The sequence below is a fragment of the Oncorhynchus keta genome, chromosome 31 (genome assembly GCF_023373465.1).
Source record: "Oncorhynchus keta strain PuntledgeMale-10-30-2019 chromosome 31, Oket_V2, whole genome shotgun sequence".
Lineage (NCBI taxonomy): Eukaryota > Metazoa > Chordata > Actinopteri > Salmoniformes > Salmonidae > Oncorhynchus > Oncorhynchus keta.
Genome location: NC_068451.1, coordinates 27683044 through 27705077, shown reverse-complemented (window position 1 = coordinate 27705077; position 22034 = coordinate 27683044). Strand labels below are relative to the sequence as shown.

Sequence of the window (22034 nt, the reverse complement as noted above, 5' to 3'; positions counted from 1 at the left end):
CCTCTGACCCTCTTCAGGTCATCCTCTTTCCCTCTGCTCCTCTGTTCCTCTTCAGGTCATCCTCTTTCCCTCTGCTCCTCTGTTCCTCTTCAGGTCAACCTCTTTCCCTCTGCTCCCCTGTTCCTCTTCAGGTCATCCTCTTTCCCTCTGCTCCTCTGACCCTCTTCAGGTCATCCTCTTTCCCTCTGCTCCTCTGTTCCTCTTCAGGTCAACCTCTTTCCCTCTGCTCCTCTTCAGGTCATCCTCTTTCCCTCTGCTCCTCTGACCCTCTTCAGGTCATCCTCTTTCCCTCTGCTCCTCTGTCCCTCTTCAGGTCATCCTCTTTCCCTCTGCTCCTCTGACCCTCTTCAGGTCATCCTCTTTCCCTCTGCTCCTCTGTTCCTCTTCAGGTCAACCTCTTTCCCTCTGCTCCTCTGTTCCTCTTCAGGTCATCCTCTTTCCCTCTGCTCCTCTGACCCTCTTCAGGTCATCCTCTTTCCCTCTGCTCCTCTGTTCCTCTTCAGGTCAACCTCTTTCCCTCTGCTCCTCTTCAGGTCATCCTCTTTCCCTCTGCTCCTCTGACCCTCTTCAGGTCATCCTCTTTCCCTCTGCTCCTCTGTCCCTCTTCAGGTCATCCTCTTTCCCTCTGCTCCTCTGACCCTCTTCAGGTCATCCTCTTTCCCTCTGCTCCTCTGACCCTCTTCAGGTCATCCTCTTTCCCTCTGCTCCTCTGTTCCTCTTCAGGTCATCCTCTTTCCCTCTGCTCCTCTGTTCCTCTTCAGGTCAGCCTCTTTCCCTCTGCTCCTCTGACCCTCTTCAGGTCTTCCTCTTTCCCTCTGCTCCTCTGTCCCTCTTCAGGTCATCCTCTTTCTCTCTGACCCTCTTCAGGTCATCCTCTTTGCCTCTGCTCCTCTGTTCCTCTTCAGGTCATCCTCTTTCCCTCTGCTCCTCTGACCCTCTTCAGGTCCTCCTCTTTTCCTCTGCTCCTCTTCAGGTCCTCCTCTTTAGGTCCTCCTCTTTCCCTCTGACCCTCTTCAGGTCATCCTCTTTCCCTCTGCTCCTCTGACCCTCTTCAGGTGCTCCTCTTTCCCTCTGCTCCTCTTCAGGTCCTCCTCTTTCCCTCTGCCCCTCTTCAGGTCCTCCTCTTTCCCTCTGCTCTTCAGGTCCTCCTCTTTCCCTCTGCTCCTCTGACCCTCTTCAGGTCATCCTCTTTCCCTCTGCTCCTCTGACCCTCTTCAGGTCATCCTCTGCTCCGCTCTTTCCCTCTGCTCCTCTTCAGGACCTCCTCTTTCCCTCTGCTCCTCTCTAACCCTCTTTAGGTCCTCTTCTTTCCCCCTGCTCCTTTCTGTCCCTCTTTAGGTCCTCCTCTTTCTCTCTATCCCTCTTTAGATCCTCCTCTTTCCCTCTGCTCCTCTCTAGGTCCTCCTCGGCACCCCTTTTTTAGGTACTTCTCTTTCCCTCTGCTCCTCCTCTAGTCCTCTCTTCAGGTCCTCTGCTCCTCCTCTAGTCCTCTCTTCTCATCCCCCTCTTTAGGTCCTCTGCTCCTCCTCTAGTCCTCTCTTCTCATCCCCTTCTTTAGGTCCTCTAGTCCTCTCTTCTCATCCCCCTCTTTAGGTCCTCTGCTCCTCTCTTCTCATCCCCCTCTTTAGGTCCTCTGCTCCACTCTGTCCCTTTTAAGTGTTTAGTTCTTTATCCGTTATGCTGTTTTTCTTCTCCATTTACCTGTTCTGAATGCTTTCCTGTCTTAGCTCGTGTGAAAAACTGCTTTCATCTTTCAGTAGTTTATAGTAGTTAGCTATTCCTTGGCTTGTTGCTTCTTCACCCTATAGCTATCAGCCTACTCAATTTCCTCTTCCTTATTTTGCATGCCTTTTCCAACTGCTCTCTGGTCAAACTGAGCTATTTTTTGTTTTTGTTTGTTTTACTTCAGCCATTCTTTTGACATTTAATATTGTTCCTTGAATTTAAGTTCAGTGCCAATCCCTAGAAACAGTGCAATGTTAATCAGTGACATTAAAGCCAGAATCTCAGGATTTTGATGTCAATCAACTCACTGAACTGTCAACTCATATGATTGTCCATTGCTGTCTCTCAGTTCGGATTTTAAAAAAATAAATGCCTTTAACAATGTTCAGTTTGAGGAGTCTTCTGGGTTTGATACAATATCAATCTTGAGCAACAATTTTTACATTAAGTAGAAGTGCAACATGTCATTTCTATAACTCAAGACAAACAATACTTATTTCTAAACTTTTATTTTATTAGGTTCAAGACAAAAATACATATGTACACAGTATTTACAAAACGGGAGTATTTCATTTCAAATACAATCCAGGGAGGGTTGAGACTGGGGAGGAGGGATATTTTGCAAGTATATCCTTTAGTTTCAGCTAGCTGCAACAAAAACCACCTGAGCAGTGTAGAAGCAATACTTACTACCGAGAATGGAGAGTTACTCAGCAACAATAGTCACTAGCAAACAGATACTCAACATGAGGGTGGAGAAAGGAGATATTCTGATAGAAGGGAAGAGGGAGGGGACACATGCAGGTAAGAAGAGTGAGGAGAGAAAAGGAGCAACAGAACAAATCCACTAAAGACAGTGAAGAATTAAAAATGAACCGATGCATCAGGCTGAAGTAAAAGGGAATTGTTCAAGTGCAGTCTAATAGGACAAATGGAGGCAGGAGTTACACAGTGATGTGCTTCAAGAACTTCAAGAGAGGAAAAAACAAACCCACAAGTGTCAGAAGGAACAGTTGAGAGAGTAAGAGGAGGAGCAGCACATTTTAAAAAGGAGAAGCATTGTTAATTAAATGGAAATGTACAGTTATAAACCATTATTGAACAAAAAATATGAATGTGTCAGAACTAAAGCATCAATGTGAGATATGAGAGGTTCTGCAATGTTAAACATCTGACCAGGAGATAGCACGCTACATGAACTTGACTGTTGAAGAGGTGTCTGAAATCAACAGAGACAAGACAGAGAAGCATCCTGTTTAGGAAAGGTACAGAGCAAGACAGAGCAACATTCTGATATGGGAGCCAACTACTACCAGACTACTCAAAACTGACAGGAATGTGACCAAATATAAGCAGATAAGAAAAAAAATATCTAGAATGTATTTTCCTTGATATAATGGAACTTGTATGCTGTATGTCCAGATCCATTTCAAATCCCAAAAAGTAGTTTACATGCTAGAGATACCAATTAATGGGTTTCCAAGTTAAAATAACTCCCATTGTATTACGACAAATACCAAATGCAGGCAAATTAATTTACAGGTAGACCACACGAGGCAGCTGACAAAATACATCAAGGTTACAGAGATGCCAAATATTCACTGACCAAAAAAGGTTGCCATAACAAATATTTATCTGTACTTGAGAAGTTAACATAATGACAAAGCAATTTCTAGAGAACACCATGGTTATGAAAAACAAGAACGCATGCAAATGTTTCTGGACAAACAGTATACATTAACACATATGATGGTTTAGAGGTATAGGCCTTCCTAACTATAGACAGAACTTGCAAGTCTTCCAAAATTGTTTCTGGCAAACTAGTTTTCTTGATTCAAGTTAAGAATAGTCAAATAAAATACATTCAAAAGACTTGACTAAAACAATTGAAGTCAGGCTCCCATGTATAAGACACAGCAACATCAGGTCATATTGACAAAATGGCTTGAACTTGAGTTGGCAGTATCAAGTCTTGCATTTCTCACACTTTTCCCTCTCTCCAGCTTGCTTCTGGAGGCTGGGAGGAGGTGCTCTCTTTTCACATTCCTTTTGCTCCTGTAATGCAGTACTGCAAGAAGAAAAATAAGAGAAAAGGACTGGTGACGGGAGTGGGACAAAGTAAAGGGGGACAGAGAATAAGAAGATGAGAGAAGGGACAAGTTGAGTCATGAGTACAACTGCTGAAATTAATGACCGAAGAGAGCACATATCACACAAAATAGTGCCAGTCAAATGACACAAAGGGATCTAGAAATGGGTAGAAGGGTTGCTGAGAAGACTGATCACTCATCCAGACATTCATATTGAAAGTGATCCTGCAGTCATGTCATAGATATATATATATCTCAGGCTCTCAATCCAATCATTAAGAATATTAATAACATAATGACGGTACCATATTGATATGTTCCCATATCAAAACACTGACTCACACCAGCCAAACCACTGTTAATCTGAAACAGGTCTGGGTTTGCTCTTTGACAAACTACTTCCAAAGAAATTGACAAATGGGAGACTTGAGCAACACAACAAGTTTGTTTCTTGGCTAATGGGAGTGCAGTGCCTTCAACCAAACCTTTCTCTTGCCATCAGGATGTTGTGTGGGGGTCTTAGTACATTACTTATCTCTAAGGCAGTGATATTCAAACTTTTTCAGTTGGGGACACCATTTTTTCCACCAGAATTTCTGGGGAACAATTTTTTTTGGCCAGAAGAATTTCCAAACCTACTGACAACCTTTAATTTGTTTTTACCTTCAATTCATTACATGTTCATCTCATCGAAATGAAAATAAACCAATAAATACATTTACTCAATAAAAATAGATTTTTTAAATTATCCCTTTCAAAATCGTTTCTATATTGTCCCATACAATATGACCTATGAATGTTTTCGCATTTCCCTCATGGGTCGCGATGCTGACTTTGAATACCACTGCAAGAGGTTCATGATTACAGAAAGCCAGAAAGGTTGAGATGACACAGAATTGCAGTAAATCAAATCAAAAAAAAAAAAAATGGGTTCACAAAAGATGAGCATTTTTAAAAAATGATTAAGAAATGAAAGTGGTCAACCAAGGTGTGCATATCTAAGGGACATTTGGCAAGAAAAATTTGGTTTATACAGCAAATATCCCATTTTCAATCCCTGTAAAAGCCCAAAATATAAACCTGTCCTGCAAACTTATTGAATAAGCGGTCAAAAATATAGGGTAGAAATCACGCAAGTGTTTGCACTACAAAAAGCAGTTACTATCATTTCCCCATTTAAATCCACGGCAATATCAAAAACAGGCAATGTATTCCAAATCATCCAACTTTAGATTTGTAACTATAATTTACATATTCACATCGATTGTCTTAAGAATACATTGTTTATTACCCATATCTAAAATGCTTTAGCTTCTCATTCACCATATACGTTTGTCAAAATTACACTTGCCCTGGTAAACATAAGACATATCAAAATGTCCAATGAATAAAGGCCAACTGAATCCACAACAAGGCCAACTGAATCCATAACAATGTACATTAGATACTGACACATCTACTCTATAGATGAGCACACATGACATTTGTTACAGCACAGACTTCTGTTCATCCTGAAAGTTGAGTCCTATCTTGTGTATAGCCTTGTTAGTTATTTTATGGTGTTACCAAATTCCTTTTGTATTTATATAAATTGTTCTTACTTTGTAACTCTGCATTGTTGGGAAAGGGCTCGTAGGTAAGCATTTCAGTCTGAACCAGTTGTATTCAGTGCATGTGACAAATAAATTTGATATCTCCGCAATGGCACTGAACTCACTAAAATACCTCGAGCTTTGATGTGAATCAAGTTAATACTCTTCAAGGTCATGCCTGAAAACAAGGGGTATATATGCTGATATTAGATCAACTGATATCACCAACTCATGTTCCATTTCTAGGTTCTATTTATGTATTGACAATTATGTTGATTTACAATTAACTCTCCACACTAGTCTCCTCGCTTCAGATCTTATCAAGAGTATACACAGGGATGTAGCCTAATGTATAACTGCTGGATAGGACCCATAAATAACTACTCGACAATCCTTCACTCTCACCTGCCTTTACTGAAAACCAAAATGTCTGCAATGGGGTTTTAAAGATATCACATGATTTCTTAGCTTTAAATAAATAAGCAGATGATTTGATTACAGACAAACATTTGATAAGCAGAGTCTTGTATGCTTTAGCCGTCAACATTAATGTCCTAAACTAATGTTTTGTGTCAGAATGACAATTTTCAATTGAGGACAGTTACCTTTTAAACCTGAATTTGTGTATCTGCACCTGCATAATTGTACAGTTTGGCTTCATCATTCTTTTAAAAATGAGGGGGGTTAATACTGGCACCCTTAATTTTATATCACAATTTCAGACACACTATCATCATGTGGATGGAATTTAAGCAATTACCATAAACTTGATTACATACACCTTAACCCAAACCAATGGTTAGTGTTTGTGAATGAGCCAATAGTGAATACCAGGTGATCTTTGCCGTGCTGTCCTCCACCTCCTTCCAGCACACCAACAGTCATTTTTCTTACCAGCCATACATACATACTCAGCCTTACTGAACGGAGTGTGGAGCATACAAACCCAGACGTTGCTGCCATCTGCACAGACAGCGATCTCATCTCCATCTGTTGTGTGGCGGGACTGATCCAGCCACCATATTTGAAGCTGAAGACTTTGCCACCATCTTGATGGAGCTGACTTTTTCCTGTGTGGTGGGAGTGCTTGACGACTGCTATCCCATGCTGCTGAGGGAGCTGTTGATCGGATACACCACAGGCTCGCTCAGAGCCTCAACTTGGTTATTTGGTACTCTTAAGGGGTGGGAAACTGCCTCCTTGTCTGCTCTCAGGGGATAGATGGACTATAGGTGGATATCCTGCCTCCTGGACACATACCGAGGGATTGCAGAGGCCATTCTTGGTAAATATTAGGGGACTGTATCCACCATCACACTTTATAAGTCTGTGGGTAGCGGACAACTGTGGGGTAAGGATGGCTGTGGCCAACCTGGGCAAGGAGCCAATCAGAACCTTTAAATTTCTCAGTCAATACCTTTCAGGGGTGACAAGTGTGCAGGGCTACGCAGCAACAGGATGCGGGGGTAACTTTCCCCACCCGATCGCCAATCGTAGACAGCTTGAGGGAAGGGGGGACAGGACATACAAACCACCATCTCCTCCTCTCCCGGATTGGACGCTGGATCACAAAGGCTTCCTGAAAGCAGCAAAGGGCTAGCACAGTCTCTAGAGCTGAACACCTGAACAGATAAACCTCTTCGCTGGTTGACGGTTTGGTTTTGGAGTGGATGAGCAGCCTGTTGGATGAGGGCTTGAGGGATGACTTTAGCTCATTTAGTTTTCATCTCCCTCTTGGGTTCTCAAGGCTTGTCTTCGCATGAGTTTGAGGCTGTTGACTTGAGGGAAGGAAAAACATAACAGAACACTGTTAGCTTAAAACTTCTGAGAGCGATAGTGGATGGGAGACCTTGAGGCTACGCTGTTCCCTGATCTGTGTGAGTTGGCGCTTGATCTTCAGGTCTTACATTGAACTAATGCCTAACATCTGTTCGTCATTATAATGTTCTAAGTCGAAAGTATAATTAATATCTTGAGCTGTTCAGAGATGTGTGGGACTAAGCTATTCTAAATGTATTTGATGTGCAGCATGTATGCAGATAATCTCCCCCACTCTTGTTATACAGTCCATATCTGTGAGCACATTGCATCTGTGGGTGGGATCCTCACTGAATTTCAACCTTAAGTGATTTAGTGGGTCCTAGTGCATATCTCCCTCTTTCTACAGGACTAAATTGTAGTTTCAGTCTAACCACTAGTCTCCCTCCTGAAGTGTAGTGCAGTATAACTGGAGGGTACATTCCTGACCCTGTCTAGCTCTCAGTATCTCCCTTTAGTGTGCTTTCCCCCCTCCCCGGTAAACCCCCCACCCCCTCAGGAGGCTGCCAGACAGGCTGAGCTGATCTTGCAGTCTATCTTGCTGGGGTCAGAGGGGAAGAAGGTGACCCCCAGGCCTGTGAGGAAGGCCATGCAAGAGTCTAAACAAAGGAAGCCCAGACTGGACTGCACATACTCCACCGGCAAGTCTGGTCTGAATCTGGGAAAACAGAGGGGGAGAGGCAATTTAAAGTGGGACCATTTCTATCCTACATACAATTACATAAAATGATGAATTGTTAGGAACCATGGAGTTTGTAGGAAAGGCCTCTGGCGTACGTTTTGAATAAAGCCCTGAGAGCGATCATCCTCTCCCTCTCTACAAACTTGTCTATGAGGTAGGATGCCATGCGTGGGGCTCTCCGGTAGAGCTGGAAAAAACGGTGGAAGTTTCCCAGAGCCCAGGCGGCGCGGAGGGAGAGCGCGTGGGACACACACTCATCCGCCCGCAGCGCCGCAGTCAGGTACACCAGCTCAGTCGTGATGTCTGTGTGGGGGGCAAACACGCAACCAAGAAAATCAGGACATTAAGCTCAATTCTATGCGAGCCAAAATCCAATGCAGAAATATGATGATTGATGAGGAATATCAGGCAGGTGGTAAGTTACCTCCAGAGTTTTTAGTGAAGATATAGTAGAGTAGTCTGTAAGCAGTGAACTCCCCTATGTTCTCTGACGGGTTGTCCTTGTACAGGGCCTTCAGCTGCATCTGGCACTGGTTGAACTCTGCGTGGTCGCCCTGGTAACAACGCAAACATTTAGAGAATGCACATCTAGTACGACACCGCACCTTTAACCTCAAAAACGGCGCCCAACGTCAAATACGAGGTAGCGAAGGGGGACAGTGTATGGAGAGGCCCTCTCACCTTTTCCAGAGCAATGCGTGCATGGCACTCGTATACTTCCACTGTGAACTCTGTACGAACTCCTTGGACCTGAAAGGAGGAGAGACGCCTCCTGTTTTCATATCCTCATATACCGAGATAGGACAAAGTGCCTGTTCGACTAAACTAAAAAGGACCTGTTCGACTAAACTAAAAAGGACATGTAGTAAACTGACCGTGAGGTCCTGTCGTATGGACTTCATCTGTTCACAGGCGTAGGGGTAGTCCTGACGGGTCTTCCAGTGGGCCTTCACGGCCAACAGAGACTTCCTCAGCACCTGGCCAGAGACGGGATTAGGAGACAAACATCACACAATCTGAAGGGAGGCCTCAAATAAGGATCCTCTCATTCCACGTGACAGGCGATACTCACAGATACGGGACGCACGGTGGCAGGGTCAGGGGCACAGGTGAGTCTCAGGTAGATCTTGGTGATCTCTTGGCAGGTGCCTACGATGGGGCAGTCGTCCCAGCTCAGGTCCTCCTTGGGCAGCTCCAGGTTGTTGATGGACAGCACCAGGGGCTCTGAACGCATCTTGGTGTTGTGGAAGCGTGCCGCTCGGCTTTGTTTCTTGGCCTCGCGGTGGGGGTCGTGGAAGTCCAGGCCGGCGTTCCCACCTTTCCTCTTCTTGCCCAGGACGGTGGAGTTAGCGTCATCCATGTTTCTGAGAAGAGAAGCCGAAATGTGATCAGCACAATGAGGGAAAGGTGAATATTAGTTTGTGGGTGAGTCAAGGCCAATGACTTGAAAGAAGATCTCACCCAAAACTAGCTTTTATTATTTGTTTTATTAGTCCATTGTTGATATAGTCCCAGAATGTTTTGCATGTCAGCAATCAAGTTTTCAAGATGTATCACTTTCAAAATACAGCCGGTATGATGCATTTTGCATCATATGATGCAGAGTTTGGCATAATATGATGCAAAATGCATTATTCCGGCTATATTTCTGTATTTTGAAAGTTGCATATCTTGAAAACTCGATTGCTGACATGCAAAACATTAAGTCTGGAATTTTTCTTTAGGCCAAAACATGCTCATTTACCTCCGTCCTCTGTTGCCTCTTCCGCCCCTTCCTCGTCCCCTCTCTCCACCCCCTCTGCCTCGGTCCCTGTCGCCCCCACGGCCACGCCCTCCTTTCTGATTGCGCCGGGGAAGCTGGGTTCGGAGGTCACTGGACATGCTGCTGTCCGACTGGGACTCAGAGTCACTGGAAGAGGAGAACGAACAGGACATTACAACAAAACTACACAGCATACTTTCTCTTTTTAGAGTGGCTATGATTATACAATATTAAGGAGAATATTTGACCAATAAAAAAACAGGTTGGGGCAAATAATACACCTAGACAATTATGAAAACAAAAATAATAATAATCACTGGACCAACCCAAAACATACAAACACACTGTCTCTCACCTGCGCCTGTGTCTCTGGCCATTGCGGTCCCTGTGTCGGTTGTGGGAGGGAGAGGGGGAGCGAGAGGAGGAGCCTGAGGAGCTGGATGAGGGGCTTCTCTGGGAGAAGACGTTCCTGTAGTGTCCCAGCCTGGCCCCACCACCCCTGCCACGCGTAGCCCCACCTGTACCCCCACCACGGCCCACAGAACTCTCCAGAGTCCTTTGGGTGGGTACAGCCTCCCAGCGAGACTGCTTGGCCTTCAGTCTGGACGGAGAGAGAGGAGAGAAGGGATTAGGATGAAAGGCAGAAATGAGGCATTTGGTCTCCAAAAGGGGATTCAGGCTTTCTAAGTTCCAAGACGGTGAAACACCAGGCCAAGTTCCAAGACGGTGAAACACCAGGCCAAGTTCCAAGACGGTGAAACACCAGGCCAAGTTCCAAGACGGTGAAACACCAGGCCAAGTTCCAAGACGGTGAAACACCAGGCCAAGTTCCAAGACGGTGAAACACCAGGCCAAGTTCCAAGACGGTGAAACACCAGGCCAAGTTCCAAGACGGTGAAACACCAGGCCAAGTTCCAAGACGGTGAAACACCAGGCCAAGTTCCAAGACGGTGAAACACCAGGCCAAGTTCCAAGACGGTGAAACACCAGGCCAAGTTCCAAGACTGTGAAACACCAGGCCAAGTTCCAAGACAGTGAAACATCAGGCCAAGTTCCAAGACAGTGAAACATCAGGCTAAGTTCCAAGACAGTTGTTGAAATTAGTATGGATAAATTAATAAACAATATCCCCATTTTAAATAGAATTGTAACTAAGTAAACTTACACTCTGTTTTATAAGTGATCAACAATATGAGTTCATAAGAAGGGATTGTGTGACACGGACAAGGAGTAATAAAAAGTTAATGAACACCATTCCAACTAGGCAGAAACAAATGCGTTGGGGACTGTGTAAACACATAAGGTCGTTAGCCTATGGTTGACCCTACTGAAACTTAGCTCTGGGGTTTTTAGATAAGGCAGTGAGTGCATTCCTAGGTTCTGTTAATTAAAACTGTCAGTTCAGTAGTGATCGATAATGTTGAGGGGTCAAAAGTTATCTGGGAGTGTGTTAGTAAGTTAGAATGAACTTTAACCTTACTTTGTCCCGGTCGAGAGGAGGAGATTCTGTTAAAGCCATGAAATGACGTCATGATCTGTATATAAACTGCTGCACGTGATTAAGTGGGAGCGCACTCCGAGAATAAATTCTATTACCTATTATTGAAAGACTGGTCTGCGTCTATTTTATGCAAACAAGAAATCTTACAAATTCTCATAAAATAGATTAAGGGCTTTCAATTGATGAAAGCACATTGGCATAATTAAATTACAGTAACAACAGTGAAACAGGCTAAGTTCCTAGACAGTGAAACATCAGGCTTTTTCAAGAACAACTGCTCCACTCACTCAGGCAGAGGCTCGCGGTCCCAGTCGATGGTGTAGGCAGACCCATCCTGTAGTCTTTTCTGTAGGACCTCCTTCAGCCCCTTTTCGGTGCGGTCCTTGTCCTCCTCATTCTCACAGGCTGTGAAGCAGCGCTGAACATACTCCTTCATCGCCTGGGGCCAGTCCTGGGGCCTGAGGGAATCATTTTTATAATCAGCACTGCAACAGTAAATAAGGGGGAAAGGAAACTGGTTTGGGAGTACTAGGTCAATTTGAAGTGACTAATTATTAGTTTGAGAAAGAGGGACATGGTACTTCTGAAATCTATTGGATGCAGATTTTAAACTCCTGTCATCTTCTGATCATGAGTAGAGATACTTCATTCTTCCCCAGTAGGTATTAAGGATAGTAAAGACCGATATATTGGTGTCATTAGTAGTCTCCTCACCGTGTCTGGGCACCGCCAGGTGCAGCAGGAGCAGCAGCCGGGGAGGAAGGAGTAGCAGCCAATCCAGTGGGTTGTTCCCCAGGAGGGAAACTTTGATTGGTCATGACGTAGGGTCGCTTGGGAATGTTGAACTTCATCGCACCTGCTCCAGGTGCCTCTGTGGAAAATAATGAAGGCGGCATTGAAACAAACAAAATAACACCAAGTGATGGGAAACAAATTCATTGATAAGCTGACAGAAAAAAACATGCTCTAGACACCTGAACACACACACACACAACTCAATACCCTCACACACTTACGTTTCATGCGGTGCCAGAGCTGCGGTCCTTGTTGCTGTGGCTGTTGTTGTTGATGGTTCTTGTTTTTGTTGGCCTCTCCTCTCCCAGCTCCTGGTCCATACTGACCCTGTCCTTGTTGCTGGTGTTGGTTGTTATTCTGCTGCTGCTGGTATGAGTTTGGAGTCTGGTAGCTCTGCCCATAGCTGGGCCTGCCCTGGTTGTGGTTGTAACCTCTCATCTGGTTGGGGTCATTGTTGGGGTAGGGCATGGGGTTGTAAGAGTTCTGCCCTGGAGGAAGGGGGTACTGGGAGTTGGGAGGGGGAGGGATGGCTGGGGGAGGAGGGGGTGGGGGCTGCTCAGAGCTGGTGGGGCTCTGGGGGGGTGGTTGAGGTGCAGCAGGAGGAGGGGGTTGGGGCTGAGAGGGGTAGCTGGAGGACTGGTCATCCATCACGGGCAGGGATGGAGGCTGGGAAGGTAGGGACAAATAATAGATGGGGGAAAAGAAACTTGTATATCTCAATATGAAAGGAGAACTGCAGAGCAAAACATTCTAACTGCAACAGACTTCAGCTCCAAACAGATTCTTAGTGGGAGGATTACATTATGCTGAGCCGCGAGGTACCGGGTAAAGGCCCGCTACGTCATGGGTCGAAAGCGGGGAGGGAGGAGCGTCCTTCTCAAACCAAAACAGTCATCTGTGCCCCGTCTCAAACCAAAACAGTCATCTGTGCCCCGTCTCAAACCAAAACAGTCATCTGTGCCCCGTCTCAAACCAAAACAGTCATCTGTGCCCCGTCTCAAACCAAAACAGTCATCTGTGCCCCGTCTCAAACCAAAACAGTCATCTGTGCCCCGTCTCAAACCAAAACAGTCATCTGTGCCCCGTCTCAAACCAAAACAGTCATCTGTGCCCCGTCTCAAACCAAAACAGTCATCTGTGCCCCGTCTCAAACCAAAACAGTCATCTGTGCCCCGTCTCAAACCAAAACAGTCATCTGTGCCCCGTCTCAAACCAAAACAGTCATCTGTGCCCCGTCTCAAACCAAAACAGTCATCTGTGCCCCGTCTCAAACCAAAACAGTCATCTGTGCCCCGTCTCAAACCAAAACAGTCATCTGTGCCCCGTCTCAAACCAAAACAGTCATCTGTGCCCCTTCTCAAACCAAAACAGTAATCTGTGCCCCTTCTCAAACCAAAACAGTAATCTGTGCCCCTTCTCAAACCAAAACAGTCATCTGTGCCCCTTCTCAAACCAAAACAGTCATCTGTGCCCCTTCTCAAACCAAAACAGTCATCTGTGCCCCGTCTCAAACCAAAACAGTCATCTGTGCCCCGTCTCAAACCAAAACAGTAATCTGTGCCCCTTCTCAAACCAAAACAGTAATCTGTGCCCCTTCTCAAACCAAAACAGTAATCTGTGCCCCTTCTCAAACCAAAACAGTAATCTGTGCCGCTCAGTAATTTTGTCAACAAGGCAGCATGACACATTGACCAATCAACAGTGTCGGGTTGTACCTGACCGTGTGAGATAATTTGTGACGCTTGTCAGTGTAGAAATAGAACAGTATTCAAATGCCAGTCATCAATAGCATCTTAATTCATGCATTTGATCCCTGGCGCACTTCTGTCCGGACACAGAAAGTCATTTTTACACAAACGCCTGGCTCATTTAGTCAATAATTCATAAACTGCAATAGAGGAAGAGTGAAGTAAACTGAAAACTTAATTTAAGTAGCAACAGTAGCAGTTTTCTGATGGTTACCTGTCCAGTTGGAGTGGTGGGAGAGGGGTAAGGTCCTGGAGGTACACCATACTGGCCCTGAGGAGGATAGCCACCACCACCATACTGGAGAATCAGAAGAAAACACACTTCAAATATGGTACTGGCTTGGCTTCAACCAATGGTTTTATGTTGTGTATTCTGTCGGGGTATCATGTATTAACAGTTCATAGATTTTTTAGTTGCAAAGTGCCGGTTTTGTAATGTGTAGGCTAAATCTAACAATTCCAATTCCTTATCTAAACGCTATAGTGCATAAAGCCAGCATCAGTGTCGCGGAAATCATTACCAAGGACTACAGTTAATCTGAAATGTGGAGGGTGTGGAGGATATGTACACGTACGGGGCCCGGCGCCATGGGGTAGTAGTAATTGTAGGGGTAGGTGTATCCAGGATACGGTTCCTGCTGGTTCTGTTGGTACCACTGTTGGTAGTACTGCTGCTGTTGCTGCTGTATGGCTGTGGACTCAGTAACTGCAGGCTGAAACTGACCAGCCTGGAAACAAACAGACAACTACTAAGTGATGAGAGATTAAATCCGAATGAAAGCCTACTCGTCCATTTGAATCATATTCGGGTATAAAGCCAGGAAGACCTGGGGCCGTATCCACAAAGCCTCAGAGTAGGAGTGCTGAGCTAGGATCAGTTTTGCCTTTTAGAATCTTAATCAATAAGACTACATACACAGGTTGGGACCTGATCCAAGATCAGCACTCTTACTTTGAGACGCTTTGTGGATACGAGCCCAGATCAGACAGTTGTACGTCTGTGTCAGGAAGGAAGAAAATGGTCCATGCTGTACAGCTCGTCAAGTTAACTGTTGAGGTAATACATTATACCCAATAACAAGCGCCTTTGAGATTAAAGCCGGGTCTACACTACACTATTTCGGCTCTGATTTAGCTGTCCCAGACAAGTCTTCGAGATTGGAGATAAAATGTCCATGTCATTGCCTACTCGGGGCACGTGGCCGTCACCGATGCTTGTTTAATGTGAACGGGTCAGAGACTCAATCTGAGGGCTACTGATCTCATCTTTGAGCAATCCCAGACATCACGATATTTTCAAACATGTTTGATTTTATCGGAAGCAAATCTGCAATGGTCTTGTAGTGTGAGATGTGCAACAACAAGTTGAGAACGATGATCAGCAATAGCCAATGAGAGCTCGTCAGAGAAGCCAGTGAGATGACTCTCGAGCAGGAGCGATGACTACTACTAGTATGTGTTTGTACTTGCCTTTAACCAAAGCGTCAAATTGTTAAAGCCCTGAAGCTCACAAGCAATGTTATTTAATTCAAAACGGAAGCTAGATATTTCAAATTTGTATGGGAAGCGTGAATTACAAAAGGTTTATCAGGCTGCTTTGAGCCACAGCTCGTAGCTACGTCAAATGTAATCACAATTGTTATTTTGGAAAGACAGCATGGTACGGAGAATCCTCACGACCAGGTCAACAATCTTGTAGTGTGTGACCCCGTCTGTGCCACATCGTTTAGTGTGCGCACCACTACCTACATTGGCAAGATTTTTTTTTTAATTTAATGTTAGAGGCTCGGTGACATTAGGACTTTGAAAGTCGTGTAGTGTCCACCCGGCTTTAAAAAAAAGGCACTGTTACTAAGTCAATAATTGCAACAACTAGACAAGCATTTCATTTAAAAATGGGGTCACGGGAGAAACTCTAAGTAAAAAAAAAAGTGCTTGGTTCATAGAACCGGGGTAATGTCAGCAACATTCAGTAGCTGCTAAATGGGGTTGTAAGAAACCGAGCGGCTTCAGGTCTTTTGACTATAAATATGGCTCTCTTATGGAATGGTATATGCTACAAAATATTATGGCCCATCACTGAAACAGAAACCTCAGAAACATATATGTGTATTCGGTTTCACTCTACAATGTGCAGAACTCATTATAAGAGAATGGACCAACAGTCCATCAGACAGGAGGAAAAAGCACATCACTAGTTAGATTTCCATCCAATTGGCAACACATTTTAATGCGCATATTCTAAAATCCACAAAGAAAATATGCACATTTTCCCTCCAGTGGTGTTTCCACCAAACGGGCTTGTTGGAGAAATCTGTGCTTTATGATAGTGCACACAAAAAGTAATTTTTTGCTTAAATTTTTATATATCTAATAAAAATGAAACGTTCAGTGTGTTTCCATAGAATTTTCAACTCCACCGATAGGTTTGTCACAAACTGTTGCGTTAAATAGCACATTTTCCTATTCTGGTCTTGGCACATGCACTCTAGCCAACAGCTTGCAGATACATTTGCAGGTAGGCTGTGCAGGTAGGATAGTCTACATTATTGCCAGGTCGCAATTGTAAATGAGAACTTGTTATCAACTTGCCTACCTGGTTAAATAATGGTGAAATAAAAAATGGATATTTGTATTTATCAAACGGCAGTCAAGCAATCGATCATGTCACCAGAATTATACCCTCGATATTGACTGTAAAGGAGAATCAAGCTCACAGCCTAATAACCTGCATGGTTTCCCGAGTTGTAGTGGGTGGACCACACACCATATCATCACATGACTCCAAGTTGTCAACAAGCTTATTTGACAAGTCAAATAGTGTTATTTGACAAGTCAAATAGTGTTATTTGACAAGTCAAATAGTGTTATTTGACAAGTCAAATAGTGTTATTTGACAAGTCAAATAGTGTTATTTGACAAGTCAAATAGTGTTATTTGACACGCAAAGACCCAAACAGCTTTCCATAGTATGAAAAATCCTGGTTGAGAATGAAACTGAACAAATGAACCACGAAAACAGCACAGCAAGTGAAAGAAATAGGTTTTGATTATGTTTTACTGTTAAGACGGACATAGGTAAATGCCAACAAAATACATTTTTGGTCAGTTTGGTGTGTGTGTGTAACCTTTATTTAACTAGACAAGTCAGTTAAGAACAAATTCTTATTTACAATGACGGCCTACCCCGGACGACACTGGGCCAATTGTGAGCCGCCCTATGGGACTCCCAATCACGGCCGGATGTGATACAGCCTGGATTCGAACCAGGGACTGTAGTGACGCCTCATGCACTGAGATGCAGTGCCTTAGACCACTGCGTCCATGTGTGTGTTGACTATTTAACTGTACTAGAATGCTTAAAAGCCGCAAAAATTTTAAACATCGGTTATCAGTATCGTTTTTTTTGGCAAAGAAAATATCAGATGTCAGTATCAGCCAAAAATGTCATATCGGTGCATCACTAATTAAAAGCTCATTTGACTTGTCAAATAGTGTTATTTGACGTGCATCTTTTTTGACACGAAAAGACCCAAACGGAGTTCAATAGTACGTCGTGAAGCTAATAGCAGTGACGCCATTACTGGGTAACTCCGGTAGGGCAACATGTGTACCGGTGCTCAACCAAACGGCGAAAGCCAACATCAGCCACGACAGAGAACAGTTGATTGTCAAGGGCAATGAATTCCATTATCTTGGCGTAAATGGATTTCGCCTTTGAGTTCTCTGAAATGTTCTTACGCTTTCAAATAACTGCTAAACTTGTTGACTGCTCAATCCACACCAGCAGACATTGTTGGCTAGGTTAGGAATGCTGTGTTGAACGTGTAGTGCAAAATGTTACGTGGCGTCATTATGTCATGTACCTACGTTATATAGGTATGCGCATCAGCTTTGACATTGGTTTTGCACATCGGCGTTAAACTAGACATCGGGCCAATACCGATGTTGCCATTTTTAACTAATAACATCTGATTCCGATATGTTCACCAATATATTGTGCATCCCTAGTCAAAAGTACTGTCAGACTGTCTTATAATAGACTGTCATAGCCCCAATTTAAAAAGTGAACATTTGCCGTTGATGGCAACTTTTTTTACATGGTTGGGTCGCATTTTTATATATATCAAAATGGGGTCACGGGCCAAAACAGTTTAGGAACCCCTGAATTAGACTAATAAAACTGCCATCCATCTGCCAGACATGAAACCCCTTCATAACCAGAATTTCACTTCATTATCGTAGGTAATGTGCCTTACAGTAAGTAAACAAAAGCATCCGAGAAGCAAAAAAAACAGACACATAAGCAAACACACACCTGTGCTGTGGTCCGGTTGGCCTGAGCGGTCTTGGTGGCGCTCTGGGTCTTGCTGATGGAGGCCAGTGCTTGTCTGGCCTTCTCCCACTCTGGGTTTTCCGAGACTGTCTGGCCCTCTGGACCTGCTGCTGCACCAAACGACCTACAACAGACAGGAGACACGTGACTGTCAGTCAGTTAGTACGGAAACCAAACAAATGTCTGATACATTTAACATTTAACATGACCAAGTTTCAGGTGTGTTAAATTGGAAGATACTACCACCAAACCAGCAATATTTACAGCACACCAATTCTTTACTCAAGAGATAAGATTGTTTATTTTTGGAAATGTGTAACTACACTGAATAAAAATATAAATGCAATTTCAAAGCTTTTACTGAGTTACAGTTCATAAAGGAAATATTTTTTATTTTACCAGGAAAAGCTCATTGAGACCCAGAGTCCTGGCCAAGGCAGCAGCAACAATCAATACATTACTAAATTAAAACATACAACACAACATGATCCAGCTTTAAAATGCATTTACACTCCTCTGTAACAAGACTCCCTTCAAAATGTAAAATTCATTCAGTGGCACTAACTTATCTAGATGACGCATGGATTGTAGACTATTCCATGCCTCTGGTTTGGCAGTCTTGCCAAATACTGTAAATGTCCTGGGGACTAAGTAGCAACCACCTAGCAGGCCGGGTATGGTAACCGCTGGTTAAGAGAATGTCAAGAGTGTGCAAAGCCGTCATCAAGGCAAAGGGTGGCTACTTCGATAAAGACAAACAGAAAATATATTTTGATTGCTACATGATTTCACGTGTTATTTCACAGTTGATGTCTTCACTATTATTCATCACTGTAGAAAATAGTAAAAATAAAGAAAAACCCTTGAATGTGTAGGTGTGTCCAAACTTTTGACTGGAACTGCATGACTATCTGCATATAGATGCAACCTTTCTGGTTGCATCCCATTTCCCAGATGATTAAATAAAATTGAGAACACCACGAGCTAAAACGGAACCCAGCAGCTAAAACGAAATAAATGTATTAGGTCCTAATCTATGGATTTCACATGACTGGGAATAGAGTTGATCTGTGATTGTGGCCTGTGGAATGTTGTCCCACTCCTCTTCAATGGCTGTGCGAAGTCGCTGTATATTGGCTGGGACCGGAACACGCGGTAATACACGTCGACCCAGAGCATCCCAAATATGCTCAATGGGTGACATGTCTGGTGAGTATACAGGCAATGGAAGAACTGGAACATTTTCAGCTTCCAGGAATTGTGTATTGACCCCTGCGACATGGGGCTGTGCATTATCATACTGAAACATGAGGTGATGGCGGCAGATGAATGGCGCAACAATGGGCCTCAGGATATCGTCATGGTATCTCTGTGCATCGAAACAGCCATCGATAAAAAGCAATTGTGCTCGTTGTCCGTAGCTTATGCCTGCCCATACCACAACTCCACCACTACCATGGGGCACTCTGTTCACAACGCTGACACCAGAAAATCACTTGCCCAAATGACACCATAAAAGAAGATGCGCTTCCCTGAGATGGTTTCTGACAGTTTGTGCAAGCCCAGTTTCATCAGCGGTCCGGATGGCTGTTCTCAGACGATACTGCAGACGAAGAAGCCGGATGCGGAGAGCCTGGGCTGGCGTAGTTACACGTGGTGTGCGTTTGTGAGGCCGTTGGACTTACTGTCAAATTCTCTAAAACGACATTGGAGGTGGCTTATGGTAAAGAAATAAACATGACCTTCTCTGGAAACAGCTCTGTTGGACATTCCCTCCAAACTTGACACATCGGTGGTATTGTGTTGTGTGACAAAACTGCACATTTTAGAGTCACCCTTTATTGTCCCCAGCACAAGGTGCACCTGTGTAATGATCATGCTGTTTAATCAGCTTCTTGATAATCATCTTCTTGATATGCCATACCTGTCAGGTGGATGGATTTTCTTGGCAAAGGCAAAATGATGACCAACTTATGTAATTTTTGCATATTTTAGATAAATAAGCTTTATGCGCATACGAAACATTTCTGGAATCTTTTATTTTAGTTAATGAAACCAACACTTTACATGTTGCGTTCATATTTTTTCTTTGTGTATATGAATACATTTTAGTAAGGTAACCTGTTGAATGAGCATCTCAGCTGCTTGAGCATGGCCCCGCTACACACATAACATTCAAAGCCTGCTATTTCTGTGGCCCCTAAATAAAATGGGACATTCTCATTGATCTCTGTTAGCAGAGGGTATGTTGAGCGAATCTCAAAATAACAGTGCTTTGACCCCACATGAAGAATAGCAATAACCCATGCTAGTACAAAATAAAACAGTCATCGCCTGGCCCTGCCTATATTTAAGAGACAGTAACCTTGCTGACAACTAGCTAGGCCATTTCCAAATCTTATAGAAGTGATTCAATGTCAAGTTAGACAATACTGCCCAAGCCTTGAGAGAGAAGCTCAACTGCCCGGTCCGGAATCAACCCATTAGCCATTTTACACCCGTTCTTGGTGACCCATCCTAGACATGAAAATCGTGTTGATACTAGAATTTGTTGTGATCCGGCCAGGAAGATAACGTTAACTTGGTGAGAGTCTTGGATGGATGTTACTAGGTTACTGGACTGTGACCCCGATAGCTAATTACCATGTCTATCATAACTACGTACTACATAGTTGGTGGTGTTGTTAGTAGAGAAGGCTAGCCGATACGAAGCTGCAGGAAAGTAGGAGTTAGCTAACGTTAATTTACTGGCTAGTTAGCGTTAGCTACGTTAACTAACGGAACGAGACGAACTCTGCGAATCGCAGGTTTTCTTCGAACGTTAAATGTCTAGCTATAATACAGGTCAAAATAAAGTGAGAACATATTCGAAAGCTCGATATGTTTAACTTGATAATTTTGGCTCTTACCAGTTAGCAGCTGGAGCTGTCTGGGTCGTATTCGCCGCCATTTTGCCACCGAGATAACTAGCTAGCTACAGTACCAATCTAAAAGAACGTCGTAGGCCAGAAGACCCTAACGTAAACATGAACAATTAAATCACAATATACAAGGAAAGTTGGTCCTTCGGTCTTTTACTCTACCATCCACTACTTCTCAACAAGAGTCTTTCAATTTAAGAAAAAAACACACTAAAACCAATATCTAAACGTCGAATAAAGCCATTTTCACAAGAACAACCGTAGCTGCATTGGATCTTCAACTGAAAAACAAAATGGCAGTTGTATTAGATATGTTCCATATGCCTCGCCTTCCGTTTCCTTTGCCTCGCCTCCTCTCATTGGAGTAAAATACTTAACAACTTTGTTCCTAGATTTCAAAGTAAGTTTTCCTTCTCATTACTACTATTGCTTCTACACTTGCATAATAAAGTTATTGCTGTTAAACACCGTAACCCTTGATTTTGCAGAATAATATTGAATAAAACATGTTTTTACTCTCCCTGCTGGTGAAAAGCTGTTATAAGTAAAATATATATATATATTTAAGACTCTTCATCCTCCACCACATAACTGTCAAGCAAGGTGAATGTGATAAGATAGTCTCAACCAGGGATGGGCAACTTTGATGGGGGTGGGGGCCACAAAAAATCTGAACTCATCATCAGGGGCCGCAGTAGCTTGCTGGTCTTTGTACCCAGATCCATACCCACACGTGCACTCAGAGCCGGCCATAGTCTTTTGGGGGCCCTTAGTGAGAATGGGTGGCCCCCCAGTCGGTAATTCGACCATGATTACTTCAAGTTTAGATAGCTGGCTCGAATAATTTACCAATCTAAAAAATTGTATCTGACATGAGCTAATTGAGTGACTGTGTAGTGACTGACATAACAAGAGAAAAACTGCTGATCCACAACCAAATTTCGAAATTGCACCTTGAGTATTCTACTATTATAACTATAAATAATCATTCAAGACCCCGACAGAGTTCCTGAATTACAAATAAATAATAATTATTACGTTTTGGGAAATTGATCTGCATATAG

General features: G+C 43.6%; 2 protein-coding genes across 4 annotated transcripts in view; one reads left to right on the top strand and one right to left on the bottom strand.

Moving 5' to 3' along the window:
• The window catches only part of LOC127914266 (uncharacterized), a 2329-nt gene extending 220 nt beyond the window's left edge, over window positions 1-2109 (top strand). The window contains exons 2-7 of the mRNA XM_052489273.1: window positions 1-17; window positions 132-207; window positions 352-389; window positions 428-609; window positions 724-943; window positions 1181-2109. The exon at window positions 1-17 is cut by the window's left edge and continues 21 nt beyond it. Of these exons, the coding sequence (XP_052345233.1) occupies window positions 1-17; window positions 132-207; window positions 352-389; window positions 428-609; window positions 724-943; window positions 1181-1288 (641 nt within the window). The 3' untranslated portion in view covers window positions 1289-2109. The remainder of the gene's footprint in view (window positions 18-131; window positions 208-351; window positions 390-427; window positions 610-723; window positions 944-1180) is intronic.
• A 109-nt stretch (window positions 2110-2218) lies between these two features.
• LOC118377385 (leukocyte receptor cluster member 8 homolog) lies at window positions 2219-21283 on the bottom strand. Of its 3 annotated transcripts, none has more exons than XM_052490140.1 (15): window positions 20959-21282; window positions 18032-18197; window positions 14289-14441; window positions 13928-14011; window positions 12187-12631; window positions 11885-12041; window positions 11458-11628; window positions 10025-10270; window positions 9652-9816; window positions 8980-9271; window positions 8783-8884; window positions 8589-8657; window positions 8332-8461; window positions 8003-8210; window positions 2219-7883 (listed from the first exon to the last, which is right to left on the bottom strand). In XM_052490140.1, the coding sequence occupies exons 1-15, from the start codon at window positions 20997-20999 to the stop codon at window positions 7721-7723; spliced, it is 2592 nt and encodes an 863-aa protein (XP_052346100.1). In that variant the 5' UTR covers window positions 21000-21282; the 3' UTR covers window positions 2219-7720. The 3 variants fall into 3 exon arrangements, with proteins under 3 accessions (XP_052346100.1, XP_052346101.1, XP_052346102.1); XM_052490141.1 differs by having other exon boundaries at window positions 18032-18173; XM_052490142.1 differs by lacking the exon at window positions 14289-14441 and having other exon boundaries at window positions 20959-21283.
• Window positions 21284-22034: the final 751 nt, after the last annotated feature.